Below are 18,563 nucleotides of genomic sequence, written 5' to 3'. Positions count from 1 at the left end.
ATCATCTTTGCAATTTGAAGGCATGCTGAAACAAGCATGTCATTACACTTAATTATTCTTTGCAAAGAACAGAAATCAAGAATTAGATTATCATATCCCCTTTTGGTATAATGACTTCTTTTCCTCTGGGTAGATGCCCAGTAATGGAATTGCTTGTATGTTTGTCGTAGCACAATTCACAATTGCAAAGACACGGAGTTAGCCTAAGTGCCCACTCACTGATGAGTAGATAAGGAAACTGTGACATATAAATATATACAGACACACAGACACACACACACACCACAGAACACTACTCAGCCATATAACAAAAAACAACTTGTCCCCCCTAAATCTATTGGAATTAAAAAAACAATCCTTTTTTGGGATGACGCCGCACATACAAGGCAAAGCAAGTGAAGAGAGGAGGAGGAGGACTCCCCGTCCGTGGCCCTGGTTGGGGGCAGGGAGCAGGCAGCGGGGGGCAGGCAGCGGGGGGCAGGCAGTGGGGGGCAGCGCTGAGCGCTCAGCTCACCCAGCACTTCCTGAGGTCGGGGGTCAGCAATGCACGTGCGTGGCGACACGCGGACATGCATCACCTGGAGAAAACTCTTGAGCTCTAGAAAAACGAAACCTCTGACATTTAAACATACTGGTAATATAGTAGGAACAAAAATTCCTGTCCTCATACAGCTTACGTTCCAGTTGGAGGAGACACACCGGGCACAGTTAGGGAAGCCAACTATTCAGTGCGTCAGATGGTGACAAAGCAAGTCAGACAGAGGAAGGGAATAAACACAGAGATCTGGGGCAGGGGTGAAGCTGTCATTTTAAATAGAACAATCAGGGAGGAACTCTCTGACAAGGTGACATTTGAGCAAAAACTCAAAGCAAGTAGAGACATTACTGTAGCAACCCAGGATAGGAATGACGATGGCTTGGGTCAGTATTAATGTGGAAATGCTAAGAAGCAGTCAGATGTTTTAAATACTTAGACCTAAAACAGCCTCACAGGTTTAGGGAGGGACAGGACTCAGTGGCATCAAGAGTGACAATGACTCGCAACGAGGCAATCAGGACACGTAGCTGCCAAAACCTCAATGTAGTATCAGCCTCGCTGCAGAGGAAAAGCACGAGATACAGAACGAGGAAGATCATCGTCCTGTGTCCCTCTGTGCCCTCAAGCACACCCAGGTACCACAATGTAGAATATTCCACAGCAAGCAGGGGACGAAGCGTCTGAAACTATGTCATACGGCAAAGGTTAGAAGAAACAGAGATGTCTAGCATGACAGAAGAGATGGCTCAAGTTACTTTTCTTCAAATATTTAAGTATTCTCAAGAGGAAAAGATGTGAAGACTTCTTCACACGCATCAAGACTTGTTAATACAATGCAGCCAATGAAGGAAAGCTATGGGCCAACCCTATTCTACTCAAATGTAAGGCGAGGCCTTCGGGGAGATGGAGGAGTGAGCTGTCCGATCCTGAGGGTGTGCAAGCAGAGGCTTGGGCCACCACACTCGGCAGGCACAGAGCGTAAGGAATTCGGTCGTGGACGGAAGCCCTTCTGTCCCTAAGAGACTGAGATTCTGAGACGTCAGATTCCCAGAGTCTGCGTGTACGGCTGAAGACGAAACATACCCAAGTCGCTTCTATAAATCAAATATTCCTGCGTATTGAAAGCTCTACGTCCTGACCCACGGTCAACACAAAACAAGCCGACATAACCTTAACACGCCCTTCTGGGAACAGAGCTCAGGGAAACCCTTCTCATGACTTTTTTCCTTGAGAAACTAGATGATTTTTTAAAAGATCAGCTTTAGGAAGCTGGAATCCCTACGTCTTGTGTGTTCAGTCAGCCAGCTCGATCCTGCGTCCGGCCGGATGGTTCGTTGCGACGAGCCCCGTGGGTGGGAAACACGGAGCCAAAACCATGAACCGGGGGGAGTTTGCCTGGTGCGTGTTAGTGCATCTCCTCGTCCGGAACACGCGTGTGCGATGGCAGAAACATGCCACGTTCCCGTGACTGCTTTTCAGCGTCACTTGTAAACACGAATACATTCTCCAGAAACATTCCTCGTAGATAACAGAAAATACAGAATATTTTAATGTAATGATAAAGAGGTGATATGAAAAATGTAGTTTCCCTTAAATTTATACCAAGAATTTTCAGAAAGAAAAAAATGTCGCAGAACTCCCTCTCTGTAATGTTTTGAAGCCAAACATTTTCACGAGGGTTCAACAGTTTGGAACAGCGTGGGGGGAAGGATGCAGGGGAAGCAGAGGGAAGGGTCCCCAATTCGGGAGCTTGGTTTAAAAAGTTCACGGTTTTCCAAGTGGGAGAAAATAAACTAAAGACACCAGAACCCCTGTACGGGCACCGCCTGATCCTACTTCGGCACCACCGAGGCCAGCGCTGGCCTCACGGGTCACCGCGTCTGGGAGCCGGTCAGAATGAGTCAGCATCTGTTTGCTATTTTGTGTATGTAGTAAAAATATTGGCTTGGGTCAATTAAATTTTTCTTCAAAAAATGAACATTGCCGAAGCATGATTTCCTCCTTTCTCCCCTTAAAAAATCACAACGCAAGCTGCCATTCGAGTTAAAATATTACGTAGAGCTAGCAGATGCCAAGCCTCATTGTCAAACAGCGCCGTGATTTGTAATGAACGCCGTGGTCGGGAGGAGCCCCCCGACCAGTTTCTAATAATTCTTAGCCATGTGGACACGGGGCGGGGGACAGGCTAAGACTGGTTTTAATTTTACTTCATCCAAAGCAGAGAAGAGTATTTACCAGATGTGGTCCTCCTTCAAGTTACTCTCAAATTTTGGGGTAAATTACAGCCGAACTTCAAAGCCGTCTGTTACAATTACCTCTCAGACTTTTTTAATGTATGATAATAATAATAAAAAGAAACAGCTACGTATTGATCACTATCAACAGCAATCCTCGGAACAATGTTGGAAGATAAGGACTTTGAAATATTTTTCAAGCTGTGATTTGCTAGAGAAATTAGATCAATTCGTTTACAGCATCTACCAAGTTTCACTGCTGTTGCTTCCACATTTCCTTCTTTTTTTTTTTCCCCCAAAATACCTAAGTAGAGCATCTATTTTCTCCAAAGAAACCCTAGGGAAGATACCTTTGAATAAAATGGGTGTTTTCATAAAAGTGCTAAACTTAAGCGTGACTCTGGGGCACGTGTGAACCCACAGGAAGCGGAGCGGGGGAGCGACTGTCTCCTGAGAGTCGGCCACGCACACGGGCTAGTGTGTGGCACTCACGAGTCTGGTATCTAAAAGTCTTTTTTTTCAAAAGATGCTCTTTCAAATAAGATTCATGATACATTTCTGATGTGCGACAAAACGGTAAAAGTGTAACAGCGTTTTGCAAACGTCAGGATGGAAACCCATTTGGAAAGAAGCTGTCTGCTTATTAGGTCACTTCTCTGCAGCAGTGACACTCCGGTGTCACACGAACCCACTCAGAATTAACCAAGGCACATCGCCGCCCTCCTCTTCCTCTCTCACCTGGGGGGGCGGCAGGAGTCCCGCGGTCAGGATGCTGCAGACCGGGCGGAGGCGGCCGCTGTTTGTCTCTGCTCTGAGGACAGCGCCCCGCACCCCGCACCCCTCGCACCCCGCCCCGCACCCCGCACACACCCCCGCGCCCCGCACCCCGCGCCCCCCCCACCGCACCGCACCCTGCACCCGGCCCCCCCCTGCCCCGCGCCCCACACCCCACGCCACCCCCGCACCCCGCACCCCCTGCACCCCGCGCCACCCCCCCGCCCTCGCCCCGCACCCCCCGCACCTCGCACCCCCGCACCCCGCACCCACCCCCGCGCCCCGCACCCCGCACCGCACGCCACCCCCCGCCCCTCGCCCCGCACCCCCCGCACCTCGCACCCCCGCGTCCCCCCCGCACCTCGCAGGCAGCCGGGGCCCGCGTAGGGCCGGGGACAGTCGCACCGCCGGCCCAGCCACAGGTTCACGCAGCGCCCCCGGCCCCCGCACGGGCGGCCTCGGCACCAGTCCCGCCTGGCGCAGCCGGCCCTGACGTCGCGGGACGAGCCGTTCTCCAGGGTGACGTGGCTCCCGTCCAGCCTGACGTCCCGGAGGCAGCCCACGAACGGCACGACACGGGCGTCGCCTGTCGCCCCCGGCAGCCCCCCCAGCAGGGCGCCCCGCGCCGCGCACGCCGAGCGGCCGCCGGGGGACGGGGACGGCGCCGCAGCCTCGCACCGCGCCGCGCAGGAGTCGTCCGCCAAGCGCAGGGTCACGGCCTCTGCCACCGTGACCTCCACGGAATGCCACTGTCCGTCGCTGGTGCTGTGGGGCAGGGACAGAAGCACGTCCGGCCGGTCCCCGGCCCCAACCGACAGGTGGACGTGGCCTCTCAGCAGCTCCAACCGCACCGCCGCGTCCCCGCGGCCCCGGACGAGCAGCAGCGCCGTCGGCTGGACGGTCTGGAACCGGAGGGCCACGCTACACGCCGGGCCCGGGGTTGTCACCGAGCTGGTCGTCACCCGCAGGAAGCCGCTGCCCCCAAATGCAAGTGTAGTGACGGCCTCGCACGAGGGCCCGGCGAAGCCAGGGGGACACAGGCAGCGGAAGCCGTGCTGGCCGTCGTGCAAGTGAGGGACGCACGTGCCGTCGTGCAGACAGGGGTGGTGGGCACAGCCCAGGAGGATGTCAGAACAGTCCCTGCCTCCATAGAATGTTCTAGAAAGGCCATCAAAGGGGCAGTGGCAGGTGTAATTCCCAGGCAGGTTCTCACAAGTGCCACCATTCTGGCAAGGGCTTGAAGAGCATTCGTTGATGTCTTCTTCACAGTGGATTCCTGTTAAATAATAATAAAAAAAAAGGTTACAATTGTGTATATTCAAATCAGAAATAGGGGTTGCATGTCACTTCCACGTATAATCTGGCAGAAGCGCGGAGCCAGCCCAGGCCACGGCTGTGACGGAGGGAACCGTAAACAGTTATCGAGGAAACCGAGATCAGTCACGTCATCCCACAGAGGTCGTGGAGACAGAACCGTGGTCATGGAAGACTTTGAATTCTGCCTCCAGAAAAAGATAATTTGCCAGATTCACTCTTTTACTCCAACTACTGTTGTCAAACATACACACGACACTGAAAACCGTAAAAATGAAAACGGGAAAACGACCACTGTTGGTGAGGCCAGATACAAGTTATTTATCTGGGGACTCGTTTCTGTGACACTGTTTTCCTGTCCCGGGGGGCAGATTTCACTCCATCCTGTTTGGAAACAGAAATTTCACCTTCTGTCTTCTTTGCACCTGCCCATAACTCCTAAAACCAAAGTTTGCCAGATACACAGTCTGGAAACCGCCACCGAGGAGGATTTCTAAACATGCTTCCCGAGGAAAGGTTTTCCTTGCCTCTGTGTAAAGTCGCCAGCAGAGCCCACGACTTCTCTGCTCACTCCTGCATGAGAGTGTCACGGCCACTTTTAAAAAACCCACAGCAATCAGCACGGCCAGGCACACGGCATGAGCAAAAGTCTCAGTGCAGCTTAGGATGAAAGCGTCTTTCTCTGCCTGCCGGGCTGACGTCAGGCTTCTTCCTGCTGTCCCCATTCCTCCACCGTCCCCAGCCCAGGTCCTCCCGGAGGGTTCTGGGCCCTGGAAGATGGAAGCCTGTGAGGAAGAGAAGGGGACGGAAGCTCTCCGTGTCCCGGTGCTGACGTGGCACCCTCCGTGCTCTCTGGACCTGGCAGGTGTGCAAAGCCGACACTTGCTCTGGGGACATATCTGTCCTCGCGCCAGCTCTGCCCTGTTCCTCCCTCCGAGCTCACTCCGGAGACCCAGGGGGCAGGTGCTGCCCCGCGTTGCCCGCGGCTCTCGCACCCCTCCCCGGCCGTGGGCTGCCGGTTTGCTGGCCGCGACTCCCCCTTCTTCACCAACCCACCGTGTTGGGGTCCCCTCGTCTCTGACAGAGGCCTGCGGCAAAGGACCCCTTCTGTACGGACCGTGACTGATACTCCCGTCACGGGTTCCCACCCGACCTCTGCACCTTGAGCTGCAGGGGGAGGGAGCGCGTTCCCCCTGCAGCAGGAGTTCTCCTCTCTGTCCTGCGGCCTCAGGTTAACAGTGTCCCTTTCTCCTGAGTCCCCCGGCGGGTGGAGAGTCCAGTCTAAGTTACATTCGTCCCCCACCCCCAAGGGTGGGTGGCACTGCAGGGCCTCGCTCTGCGTGGACGGGACGCAGCTTCCAGCCCCCAATTCCACGGGTGGCACAGCCGCGAGTGGCTCCGGCGAAGTCCCTTCCAGTCGCCTCTCGGGAATGTTCACGTAGCCTTGAAACACAGACAAGCCTTGGAGAAGCCCGAGGCCTGTGTATCTTCACACTCTGCATTTTGGCCTCTCTCACAGTTCCCTTTGGCAACCGACAGCAATCACACCGGGACCCCTTGGCTGAAACCTCAGTTTACCGTTCTCTCAACGCTGCAGAACACCCGCTCCGTGTCCCACTCAAAGCTGCAGAGGACACGGGGCAGGAGACACAGATCTGGCCTCAGGACGGTGATCCTGTAACAGAATCACAAACGCAGGTTTATGAAAACACGTTGTCCACAGCAGGGTCCCCGTGGATGTGGATAATACGTGAGAATCTAGACACAGACATTAGCGCATATTTAGAGAAGTTTTAGGGAAAAGGCTTTGAATGATAAAGGATGCTAAATCTTTAGATGTGAAAACTTGATGTTATAAACGAAGTCAAACAAGCAAATACTGACCGTGTAGCTGCCATGTACAAAGTGTTGTGGATAACAAGGAAAATTAACTAGTCCCTGTCCTCAATGAGTTTAATAGGAGAGTAAGACAAATTTGAGAAAAAGTAACTGACAGGGTAAGTCAAGATACCACGGAAGGGACACTATCGAGCAGTATGTAAGGGATCCAAGTTAACTATATAGACAATCGCTGCTGCAGAACCTCTGGAGAAAGGATTTCTTAAGGCTGGGCTGGGAAGGTTTATGGAGATAGGACTTAATATAAAATTGCAAGTGCTGATCAGATTAACAAAGGCATCACTGTATGTGAAAATAAGTGAATAAACAAAACACTCCTCAACGGACAAGCGTAAGACATTCAGAGGTGACAATCAGTTTGGCAGTCTGATTGGCACGGAGGATTAATGTAGAAAAATCAGCTCAGAAAGGTTAGATGTAGCCAGACTGGAGAAGGTCTGGGAACTTAGGATTTTTATTGTTTCATTTTATTTTTACGTATTTATTGATTTTCTGGCAGTGGCTAATAACAGGTAATTGTTGAATAGAAGACAAAGATGGTTTCTCGTAAGGATCCATTTCACAGGGAAACGTAACACAGAACAAAGTGAGAAGAAACTAGAGACAGGAAGGAAGACCAGCCAGGCAGCTACTAAGGCTACTACGGTCTAAAATTGGATGTTTGTTTCTTTAAAATGTATAGGACTCTTTCATTTATCCTTGGTCAGCACGTAAGTGTGGAAGGTAGTGCTTTCTTGACTGTTGCTTACTGTGTTTTTTCTTATAATTGCTAATGTTTCTGAATTTGATCTTTCACATAATAGCTACCAATAATTTGATTATGTATTTCCTGTAAATATAAACAAAGAAGCTAGTTTTAAATTTTTATCATCATTAAAAAAAAAGAAAAATAGAGAGGAGAGAAATCCTGCACTAGGGTTAATAGTCTGAAGAACAATAAACAGAAGTAGGTATGAAAAGGAGAATGACAAATAGTGATTTGTGCCTTTACCTCATTTAAAATCAATTCTATTGACATCTAAATGTAAAATAAGGTCAGACATATTTATTTGATGAACCCAGAAAACTAAAAGTGGGAAAAAGATCAAAATTTCTTTTATTGGTTATTTGACTAGCTGGGCAAATCTGCTGTCAATCAAGATAAAAAGATTAGACAATAGTTACGGGATTATCTGGGCCATTCAGTCTTCTTAACTGGGTATTTTCATTAACTATGAATTGGTTGTTTATGTCCAAATATTTATAGTATGGGGTGGATTACTTGCAGCTTATTGTTATTGTATGTGAGGTCGATTCTTTTAATGCATTTGATTCTATAATAAGACTGCATTTTAAAAATAATCATGACAGGAAAACTTTCTACTATCTAGTATATCTCTTATTTTCATCAGAATAAATTAAATTAATGAATAAAAAAGATATAGGGTTTAGGTTTAATATAATTGATACGAAGATGATTTTTCCATAATTCTCACTTTCTTGAAAGTCATAGTTAATGAAATAGCTAGTAGAAAGTTATTTCTACAAAGATTTATAAGTTCTAGATTGAGCTGTTTTAACTAACCTAATTTTTTTCTATTTTAATAAATAGGAGTCCAAGAAGAGATTATGTAAGACAAAGCGTTCAGTGCATAAGTATATCCACTTTTCCCTACTCAAAAGTTCTAATTTTCATTTGACGGTAATATCTGTTATAGCATTAAGCATTAGTTGCTAAGTACACATCTTAAACACTCTAATGACGGTACAAATTAGCTTATTTAAGTAATAAGGAAAGAGTGAGTTACCTATGAGCATGGCCATCAATATGTGAAAACCAGGTGTCCTGGCTCCAAACATTTTTCTGTACAAAAAGGGACATCCATCCACACGCCTAGTAGGCTGACAGAGTGAGTGACGATGTCGTACCATTTCCGAAGCTGTGGCTTGTTCTCGACTGTCACGTCTTCCTTTCGGGTAGAGAGTGGGGACCTAGTTTGGACTCATTTCTCCCCAGGCCGGGTCAGCAGGGCTCAGGGTAAGACCCGTCTGTCTGACCAGGCAGCCTGGTTGTATTCTTAGCTCCTTCCGGCTTAGCTCAGGTGGCTCCTCCTAAGTCACCCTGAGGCGTGTTCACGTCACCTCGGCACTGCACGCTGGCACCGCGATCATGGAATCTAAATACAGACCGGCCTTCTGGCAGCTTCTATCATAGAGAACTAGGATTTGATTTGATTTTTCTTCACAATGGAAATGCTGTTTTTTGTTTTGGTTTTCATTTTTTTTGTTGTTGTTTTTGTTTTGCTTTTGAAATGTTATGAACCATATGGCAACTTCAAATCTATTAGATATCTATGCAGGGAATGGAAAGGAGAGAAAAAGAAAAAAAGAGCCGGGGCTTTTGTTTATTGAGATGGTGGAAAGAGTTACTCGTGTGGTGTGCTCAGACTTAAACTCTACCCTGTGCGAAAAAATAACTATGCTCCAGTTTTAAATCCAATAGCATTTGATTTTGTACAACAGAATAATTTGGATATGTGAGGTGCTTGAGATGTATTAGAGTAGCTGGTACTTGACATTTTTTCTTAAACATTTTTTGAAAGGGGGACCTAAGGATCTGTGAAGGTTTCATCTAGGTCACTAAGCCTCCCGAACTATTGTAGCACCTAAAATTCTTACCATGAGAGCAGTTGCTTTAGTTTGAGACCTTGTGTCTTAGAAGCATCAGACAAGATACAAATGTTACCTGAGGGGGAGCAATTGCACCACAAGGCCGTCCTCAGCACCTCCTCACTGAGCAGCGTGACCTGAAACACCTGTGTGTAACTGAGGTCAGACTGAAGGAGGAAGTTAATCCACAGGGGTGGGAGGAGGGGAGGAGGGGAGGGGGAGGGGAAGAATTATAAAAATGTATTACGTAAAAAGCTCTTTTACCTGGGCCACCTCCAACCTTAATGATTTCAGCAAAACGTGGTAATTTATTGGTAATTTGTTTTCCTTTGTGTATTACGATTGTGAATATGTACGGCATAAACATGAGATTGTTTCTTCAGGATCCATTCCTTTGCTACACTTTATTATTACACTGTTTTAAAGTTATGATACAAGAGACACATGGACACACTCTCTAGACCTGACATTTGTTCAGAAACATTTGGTAGCTCAGGTAAAAAATACTGACCCAGAGGAAGATTTGATTCAGTCCCTTGTGAGAAAAGTATTCTGAGATCTTCAAATGAAAGACAAAATAGCTGCAAAAAGCTTTGCATTTCAGTTCCACATTTCACTCAATTTTGCACTTCAAAAGTCGCACTTTGAAGCTCAGTGGATACAGGTAAGTGATTTTTAGCTATTTTACAGACTAATAAGTACAGTGTTGCACATGCTCGCTCTTGTTGACTTCTTTGAAAAGTAATTTCAGAGAAACTCAACCCCAACTATCCTAATTGGCTTTGATCAGTAAATCATCAGAAATGGCTCTGCTCTTGCTTAGTCCTTTTTTCCTTCTTCTTGTCAAAAGTGAATGATTAAACACTCAAGTTACAGAGTTACAAAAAACCTGCTTTGTATCGGGTTGGACGTGTCACTGTTCTACGTAATGTTTGCTTTCCCTCTGCCACGGTAAGAATTGACTTTATGTTCTTTAGTGGTGCTGTTTGACACGTCTCACAAATTTATTAATATTTTTGTTCTGTACAGCTACAGAAATGTCAAAGGCCAAGGCTATTCTTGACCTGGTGAGACCTGACATTCAAGGCCCCTAAAATCTGGCTTTTATTTACCTTCCAGCATTCCTTTCTGGCCCACTACATAAATGGTTGTATTAAAACGTATTTTTAGTAGAATAAAAATTAAAACACATTTTCTCTCTCTCTCTCTCTCTCTCTCTCTCTCTCCCCACTTATTCAAAATCCCAACTCCCTTTCAGGCTCAGCTCAGCTGCTGCAAGCCCACACTGAAATGCCTTCCCTGGGTAACTCTCACTCCTGTTAGTTCTCGAGCATCTGAAGCTTCTCCATACGGAACCCACCATGCAGCGCACTGTGTGGCTATTTACTGTTGAGTATTTGTGATTTACTGTCCTTAACTGTATTGTCAGACTTCTTTTTCTGTCTTTACTTCCTAGCACACTGTATTATATAATACAGCACACAGTCCTACACAATAATACAGTGTTGGGTGTATGTCTTGAAAAAATGTTTGCAATGCTGTCATCAATTCCAAAAATTAAAACAAACATGCATTCCTTCTTTTTTCATGCATAAAGAATCTAATGTATTGGAAGACAAATCTAGTCTTTATTCGGTGCAAATGTTGTGCACCTGGCATTCATCCTCAGCAGAGATGGGAGGATCAGAATCACCAACTGCAGTTCAACGGCGACTGCCTGAAGCTAAGAACCTGCCCTGTAAAAGCTCTGTGTTTCTGCTCATTGTTGGGGACCACGGCATATTTCAGACCGGAGTCTCCATCCTCTTCTTTTGCTGGCAAAGTAATAAACTTCTCTTTCCTTCTCAAACCACTTGTTCTCATTCTTCTGCTGCAGCCTCGAGGACAAGGGCAAAGCTTTCAGTAACCTTCTTACAATCAAGTAAGTCACAGAAAACAAAATGCTATTAAGAAAATACTAAGAAAGAGAAAAAATATTTACTATTCATTCAGTGAAAGTGGATCATCGTAAAGGTCTTCATTCTCGTTGTCTCCACACTGAGAAGAGGAAGAGGAAGAGGACGGTCCTGCCGTCTGGGGAGGGGGTCAGGCAGAGAAAATCCACGTGTCAGGGGAACCATGCAGTTCACACCCGTGTTGTTCAAGGTCAACTGTGTATAACACCCCCCAAAACATTATAAGTATTAATATTATGGAAATTTTAAGTATGCCTAAACACTATTTATACAGAGTGAGATTCTAAAATTGGTCTTGAGATCGTTATTCTAGCTTTTGGCAAAAAAAAAAAATGCAGAAGAACCTTATATTGCTATGTATTCACGTATCTTTATTCTATTTTCTCAATGCTTACTGAAATGCATTTTATAAAGCCAAGCAATTTGGAAAAAACAGAATAGAAGAACAGATGAATGTGACTTAATCTTCACAAAAATCCAATTCTTGCTGATGGAAGTAGAGTTTATAATGGGCTATGGCTCGAATACTATGTACATTTTAAATTGCTCTGGGTGAAACATGAGCTGTAGTATTAGTTTGAACTACTGGGGCAATACTTTTTTGGCATGAGTTTGATCACTCAAATCCTATAAATCCTTAGTCCTTTTCTAGTAAAATAATAGTATTTTTCCCCTTTGATTTCACCTCTTAAATAATGAGGTTTTTATCCTTGGAAAAAAGGACTACTTTTCAAGCAATTAGTGGTGCTGAGAGTACCTGGCACAATCACTTAGATCCGCAAAGGAAGACTAAACACAGTCTTGCTGTTACATTTAACTGCAAGTATTAGCTACTGAGCAACTGTAGCCAGCCCTCCTGCTACATTGTAGCTGGGCTCCACCAATCCTTATTTGTGGATTTTCCATCCAGCACCGGGTAGAGACTGAGGTCCTGAAGGATTAATTTAGCAGCAGCAAACCTGACTTTAAGAAACCATAGTTTATATAGTTTCCATGACTACTTCTAGAAAGGAAGATAAAACATTGAACAAGCAGCCCTATTTTTTCATCTTGTGTTCATTCCTGTGCCTCTTTTGCATGTGCTTTTTGATTTTAATCAACTTTTTTGTCTATATTTTTAACTCTATAAAAAATACTGTTTGATTTACAGCTCTAAGTACATTTATGTTTTAAAAGAGATACTCAGTCTGATTGTCTACTGTAAATTCGGATACCATGTAGTATATGTGTTTATATGTACATATATTCCCCAGGAAACAGTAAGTACCTTCTCTGGGGACATTACCTCATCAGGTGCCAGGTTTAAAATCCACCTGCATTTGTGACCTGAGCCCTGCTTGGCTGCTGCCGTGGCAGTTCCAGAAAATGAAATTCCCAAATCTGCACTTGCATTTTCTCATTCCAAATCGGGCTCAATTTCCTTGCAAGGACAGCTTCCCTGGTCCACTGAAGATCTGGCAGATTTTGCACATCTCATATTGATCCACAGTATTTTTTAAGTTCTATTTTATTATTCATAAAAATGCTCTGTAGTCATATTGAGTCATTCAAGTGATGCTCTAGAGCTCCAGAGTTTATGAAAACAGCACTTCCATAAAAGAAAGAAATTCATCCTGATTCCCTTTTCCCCTTTTAGTTTGTTGGGTCCCTTCTTGGGAGTCAACAATATTGCCAGCAGAGTTCGGAAAGTGAATACCCAGTATTGGTACCAGGAGAAATGATTATTAAAACCCGGCTAAACAAAGCTATACTTCCAAATATCAGTGTAAAAATGTATTTGTTTCCATTTGAACTCTTTTCTAAAAAAATTAAATATACTTTTAAAAATCCTGCCCATTCCTAAATTGGTATTAGTTATTTTTATGTTGTGCCTAAGCACATAATTCTGTCTATTTTCTGAGCAACCTATTTCTTTACTACTCAGAGGCTGTTCAAGTAAAAAGGGTTGAAATATAAAAATTATGGAAACAAATTATCTGAGTTATCTTCATAGTATCTGTTCTATCCCACACAACTCTTATTCCAGCTGTCTACAATTACCATCCTGTTAATCTGAGCGTTTTCTCACCCAGCCATACAACCTTTGAGGCCTTAGCTAGACCGAAATATTTTCAGCATTTTTTTCTCACTTTCAAGTGGGAAATCATATGTGTGTGTATATTGTATGTGAACATATGTAACATATATGTTATATGTGTGTGTTGCTTTTCTTGCCTTGTCACCAGAGTGGCAACTCAGGAGACAGGCATGGAGGAGGAGCAGAGGAAGGACAGGCAGGACCCCAGGTGCAGGTGACAAGAAGCTACCAGGATTCCTAAGCTCCTCTCCCCAGGATTCAGGCGGGCCACACGACACCGTACCCTGCACCAGCCTGGTCAGCCCTCTCTGCTGGCCTCATCCTTAATTCCTCCGTTTCTTGCATAAATGTCTCAGAATAAAACTTGCCTTTGCACTGGGACCCCCAAGTTTCAGCCGCCAACTCTATAAGTAGACCCCCTATCACACCCAGCCTGGACCCTCTTGGATATTGACTCTATCCTAGACTTGAACTTGAGTTGTCACCCTGGTATATATCATGAGAGTCTATTGCTTCCTCCTGACATTTTTTTTTTTTTTAATTCTTGTTTGTTCTACCCACAGTCAGCCTCACCAACAGCTCTTAGAAAGCCTTTTAGTTACGGCCGTACACTGCGAGGAACTGGTTAAGTTCAACTCCAATAAACAAGAAGTCAGCCACCTGGATGTGTAAAACCCGAGAGTGGAATTTATTATAGAGTTTCAGGATGCAACTATCAAAAGCGAAGGTGCCTGCCCGTCTGCGGAGTTATGGATGGTGCTCACTTTCCTTGTTATCAGGAAGCTGCAAGGCAACTACAAACATTTTTTCCCCATTTGAACTTCCTCTGATGTAATCACCTTCCATTACAGTGACAACTTCACAGCAGCAACTTGGTTTGCTTCTTTATACTCTTCAAAATGGTATCATTAAACAACTCTTCTGAAGGGATCCGAAGGAACCACAAGAAATTTATGAGGCTCTGTCTACCTCTAGACCCTTTGCCCCTCAGTCAAAGTGGGTTGAGATTGGCCTGTGGGATCAATAGTTATTACAGGAGGTGGACGGGCCAACAAGGCAGATGATTTTGTAAGGTTTCTTTCCTGAGGCCCCCACACTGAAAACAGATTTGTTTTCACTCCAACAACCTCTTAAGGGGATTTCAGAATGTTCGCTGTTTGACGAATACCACCATTGAGAAAGATTGGGATGTTTCTAATATGCCATAAAAGGAATTGTGTTTTTGCTCTGTTGGTGAACTCTCTTGCTTGTTCTAATTGCAACTGGCGTGTGCCTCTTGGTGCTGTCTTCCCAGGAAACCGTTTCTGCCTCCAACTCTTGCCTGGGGAAATAGTTTCCTGGGAAAGTATTTCAAAAATTCTTAGAATTTTTAAAAATTCTGCCCCAAAATACATGAATCTGCAATGGATAAGAGACTAAGGTTTATATAACCTTATTCTTAAGGCCTATTATAGTGTATTCTTAAAAGCCTCAGGCTAGAAAATGAGAGTTTTAACAGGACATATCTCTACACCTAAGCAGAGATCAATCACCAGGAATCAAGTAGACCCTTGCATTATCTTTTCCATGGGATTCAGAATATTTTGATTTGCTATTTTCTTATGTCTAATTAAAAAGGTTCATGTGCTTAATTTAAAAATTTCTGAGGCAGGGCATGGTGGCTCCGATCCCAGCACTTGGGAGGCTGAGATAGGAGGATCACTCAAGGCCAGGAGTTTCAGACTAGCCTGGGCAACATAGTGAGACCCCTGTCTCTACATAAAAATTTTTAAAAATTAGCTGACCATGGTGGTGTGTGCCTGTAGTCCCAGCTACTCGGGAGGCTGTGGGAGGAACGTTGTATACACCCAGGAATTTGAGAATATAGTGAGCTATGATTAGGCCACTGCACTCCAGTCTGTGGAACAGAGTGAGACCCTGCCTCAAAAAAAAAAAAAAAAAATTCCGAATGATACTTTATTCTGTTTTAAAGTGTCAACAATGGAACTTTATGGGTAAATCAAACAGGACATTGCATCGTGTGCAATGAAGGGAACCAAGATCTTGCCATACCTCCTACTCTGTTTGCTGGAAAAAAGGAAGAAGTTAAAAGGTTGGAGGAGGGTCTACTAACATGTCAACAAGTACCATTTTTGTTTGGTAGCAATGAAATTGCTTCCCACCTCCTTTTTTTTTTTTTTTCTTACTGTATTTTTCAAATGTTCCTCCAAACTTGTATTCTTCTTATAGTGAAAAAAAAATTAAAATAACTAAAAGGCTCTCCTACTTATGCCAATACATTTTCAGAAAAATTTTGTTACATCCAATAAAAATTGCATAATAAATGAATGAAATGAAACAAAACAATCATTTATTTCCTTCAATGAAGGTTCCTAAAAACATTATTAAATTCTTCATAACACATCTGAGGGAAAGTCGTCTTTACTGTGCCAGATGCCAAAATCAAACACGGCTTCAGTCAACATGTAGAGAGATTTAAAGAATCCCATGGAGGGGGACAGGGAGCTCCCTGCTAAATTCAGACATAGAAAGATACGCACAAATCCGGAAGGAGGGAGCATCATCAAAAACAAACGCCAAAGAGAAACGTGCCTCTCTAAGAGTGCCCAAAAGAATTAAGCTCATGATGAGCTATATTTGGTAAACTGTTCCAGACTTTGTGCTTTACATATTATAAAGTTGATAGAGGTTGATACTCATGGCTACAGCAAAGAAATCTGCAGATAGGACTATGGAATCACCTTTTATAATAATTATAAAAACACTGACAGATGAGAAAGTTACTAGACTAACAAAACAAGGAAAACGTTCCGATTTTCTTAAGAGATCTTAATATTAACATATCCCTCAAAAACAGTTTAAACAGAGAATTCAGTAACACTCAACATAACAGACTGCTTATTTTCCCTATTTATTCTCCTTCTTTCATTGTGTGGCAGAACTTCCTGAGCTAACGAGGAGCATGTGAAAACCATATAAAGATTGTTGTATGTGTAATTCTCCCTTGCAGCTGGTTTTGACCATGTGATTAAATTCTGAGAAATAGAACATGTGGATAAATAAAGTAATACAGCTTTCAGATCATGCTGTGTTTTTTTTTAATCAAAGTTCTATGAGAGAAGAATTCAGGTAAGTGCTGTTTGCTTTGCACACAGAGATGCAGAGACTTCAGCTCTGCTCCGGGACACTCTTTCCCTACAGTCTGCAATACACTGACTGGGGGATTGGCAATTGGGGCCTCAAAGGTTTGGAAAAAAAACAACAGTTTTGAAATCCTAAAGAGCATGAAAGGAAATGCAAAGACAGTGAACAGTACCAAACATTTACAAAGCCCTTACTAGGTACCAGAAGTGTTCTAGGAGCTTTACATTTATCACATCATTTGATCCTTTGTTATTAGGTCCCTTAACAGCACGTGACAAGTAAATAACGTGCTCTTGGTCACACAGCACCAACGTAGCACGGGCTGGTTTTCGAAGCCAGGTGATCACATTCCAGAACCCAGGCTCTTAAAACACTCTCTGACTAGTGGGGGTATTAAAATAGACATGTGAACGTCAGAATGCATTCCTGTACAAATTGCTTTAGAAGCATAAAGATCAACAGCCTTGCTGGAGAAAGACAGTTTCTCTTAGAGAAGTTTCAAGATAACTGAATGTAACTCAATTACAATTTCAAGTCCTGAGACTTTTTTAAACCCATTTCTGATTTTACGAACACCTTTAAAAAAAAGCTCTAAACTCATCTTTGTCTTCTCTGGGTCATTAAAAAGAGATTCCTAAATGTTAGCTACTTTTTTTTTTTTACCTAAAGTGATTATTATGAATTTCAGTGCAAAGGAGTTGTCGAGGTCCTGCCGCTGCCTCGAAGCAGTCTCTTCCAATCCAGGAGAATTAAAGACTGCCATAAAATTGTAATGGTGATAATAGTAATGATAACAGTGGTATATTTATAATAGTATAATTACGTATGTTCTAGCATATTAATAGCCTGCTGAGCTTGGCTTTCTGAAGAGCGGGGTGACACGAGGAGGACCCTGGAGGAGGCAGAGGAACCTGACAACTCGCTTCCCGCTCCACCATTTAGCGTCCCACATCACAGACACAAACTTTCTTGACAGAATATCAAAGAGAAAACCAAACAGCAGCTTTGAGAAATGCCTCATCTATCTCTCTACATTTAAAAGAAGACGCTGTTTTGGGAAAAGCAATTTTCAACTGCTTTTTAAAAAAATCACAATTTGAGAATCAGTAACACAATTTTCACAGACGATAACATGCAACTGTACAACTGATTAACAGCAGCAGGTTTGGGGGCCGGAAGTTGTGATGCGGGTGGGGTCGGGGGAGGGGGAGGCCCACAACGGCGGCATTTCAGAGGAAAATTCCCTTTTTAGAAACAAGTTACCTGAATTAATGAGCTTAGCTGACTGGCTGACTGAATCATATCCTTTCCTCCCTGGAAACTCCTCAGATAGAAAATCCTTCAAAGGTTTCTGCTGATCCTCTGAAGTGCAGAGCAAGCCTCATTTTATTAAAAGTCTTTCTACCTTTAATGAAGGAGATTAGGTGCACTTTTCCTTGCGTCTATCCGAGCATCTCTGACAGAGAAGAGATAAGTGACAGACAACAGGTGGGCACGAATCTCTCCACAGTGCAACTTCTGCATCAGGGCAGAGGAGCACCACGGATATGCAAATGTGGTCGTTCACGTCCTTAGTATCCATAAACGCTAAACAATTAAGTGTGAAACGCTCTGGGGAATAATTTAGGTAAAACTGCTTTTATGGGCTGCTCGGTTCTCATTGGGCCATTTTATTGTCACCGTTGAGGACTGCACAGGAGGCTGTGAAGACCTGTGGGAATCGTAGTGTTGATTAACTTCCAGCAGAGACTAACCCTGCAGGAGGCAGCAAGTGCGGTTAAGATGCAGCTCCCATCTCAGGATGATGCACGAGGGTCATAAACCGAAACCCGACAGACGCCAGGCGACTGTCTGAGGAGGCTCCTGGTCTCAGTCCCAGCTACTTGGTGCCACATTGGAGACTGGGCTCACGGTTACCAGGCGAGGACCTGGGTCTAGGCCTTTGGGTTGTTCTTTTCCGGTGACAGCATGGCCTACCT

General features: G+C 44.6%; 1 protein-coding gene across 1 annotated transcript in view; it reads right to left on the bottom strand.

Moving 5' to 3' along the window:
• Positions 1-18,563, bottom strand: part of CRB1 (crumbs cell polarity complex component 1) — a 121,257-nt gene that overhangs the window by 39,526 nt on the left and 63,168 nt on the right. Inside the window, exon 7 of the mRNA XM_045536513.1 lies at positions 3,908-4,822. Within this exon, the coding sequence (XP_045392469.1) occupies positions 3,908-4,822 (915 nt within the window). The remainder of the gene's footprint in view (positions 1-3,907; positions 4,823-18,563) is intronic.

Source organism: Lemur catta, chromosome 23 (assembly GCF_020740605.2).
Source record: "Lemur catta isolate mLemCat1 chromosome 23, mLemCat1.pri, whole genome shotgun sequence".
NCBI classification, from domain to species: Eukaryota; Metazoa; Chordata; class Mammalia; order Primates; family Lemuridae; genus Lemur; species Lemur catta.
Note: the sequence above shows the minus strand (reverse complement) of the source record. Positions and strands in the feature narration are given on the sequence as shown.